The 1,455-nt window shown below is 42.5% G+C and overlaps 1 gene segment (V, D, J or C); it reads left to right on the top strand.

Annotated features, from left to right (window-relative positions):
* Positions 1-1,195: 1,195 nt before the first annotated feature.
* LOC105537008 overlaps positions 1,196-1,455 on the top strand; it is an 11,518-nt gene continuing 11,258 nt past the window's right edge. Inside the window, 2 exon segments of the V gene segment in view lie at positions 1,196-1,257; positions 1,383-1,454. Coding sequence covers positions 1,203-1,257; positions 1,383-1,454 — 127 coding nt within the window.

Below are 1,455 nucleotides of genomic sequence, written 5' to 3'. Positions count from 1 at the left end.
GGCTGCTTACAAAGCAGCAGGAAGGTTTGTGCACAGGCTACAGCACTGTGATTTGGCTCCACTAGTCAGGCATCAGTAAAATTTTGTAGAGCCCTAGGCTGCAGCCCACTGATGCTGACATTGTTGGATCCACTTCCTCTGCTACTGAGCCTGGCTGGGACATTTCTGGGCACATTAGAGATATTAGATATAATGAGTGTAAATCCCTGTCCAGTTTCATCTGGATCCAACTGATTTCTCCATGTACATGCAGTTGCATGATAAAAGGTTGTCTCTTTCCTAAAGATGTTAACAGAGAGGCTGGTGTCTGGGTCAAGATGATGTCTCCAGTCACTGATAAAATGTAAAAGAGGAAAGTGTCATTGATGGTGCATGGCAGGGACATGCTCCGTACAGTGACCACCCTCATTAAGAGAGATGAACTTTGGGAACTAATACTCAATGGCAGAAAAGAAGGTAGACTATGAAAGTACCCAAAACAAGAATAAGGTGCAGCCCATTTAGTCTCTGGATATTAAAGAGACCTGTCACTCTTGATAATGGTGAATCTGTGAGTGCTGCATGCATTGAGAAAATTCAGTGTCATCTTTGTGTATTTGTAGTAAATTGCTTGAACTTATACTGGCAAGAACAATGGAATAACACCATCACCTAATACTTACAAATATATGTAGCATCATGTCAATATATTTTATTTCTAATTTTTTTAAAGAAACAATGATAAATTTACAGAGTAGTTGCAAGTATATGAAAAATTCCCCCTTCCCTAACCAGAATCAGAGGACAGTCCTTTAAATACCTTAGAATTTTACCATCTAAAATTTTACTATGTGTTTCCTACAAAAAAGAATATCCCCCGAAATACCCCCCATACACCAAGGCAATATGTTACTCCATTGACTCCTGAGGAATATTTCAAATTGCCAAAAAAAAAAAATCTAAACAATGTCTCTCATAACAAAATAGTCACCAGTAGAAACACATTCTCTGCTGACAAATTTCTCCTACCCTGATCTTACCTGGGACACATGGGGACACTGAGTCGCTGCTGAGTTACTGACATGAGCCAGCCCTGCAGCTGTGCCCAGCCTGCCCCATCCCCTGCTCATTTGCATGTTCCCAGAGCACATCTTCCTGCCTTGAAGACTTATTAATAGGCTGGTCACACTTCTTGCAGGAGTCAGAACCACTCAGGACACAGCATGGACATGAGGGTCCCCGCTCAGCTCCTGGGGCTCCTTCTGCTCTGGCTCCCAGGTAAGGAAGGAGAACACTAGCAGTTTACTCAGCCCAGGGTTCTGAGTACTGCTTCACTATTCAGGGAAATTCTCTAACAACATGATTAATTGTGCGGACATTTGTTTTTATGTTTCCAATCTCAGGTGCCAGATGTGACATCCAGATGACCCAGTCTCCATCTTCCCTGTCTGCATCTGTAGGAGACAGAGTCACCAT

This window comes from Mandrillus leucophaeus, unplaced genomic scaffold, assembly GCF_000951045.1.
Source record: "Mandrillus leucophaeus isolate KB7577 unplaced genomic scaffold, Mleu.le_1.0 Scaffold1017, whole genome shotgun sequence".
Taxonomy (NCBI): Eukaryota; Metazoa; Chordata; class Mammalia; order Primates; family Cercopithecidae; genus Mandrillus; species Mandrillus leucophaeus.
The sequence above is the reverse complement of the archived record's forward strand: the minus strand, read 5'-3'. Positions and strand labels throughout refer to the sequence as shown.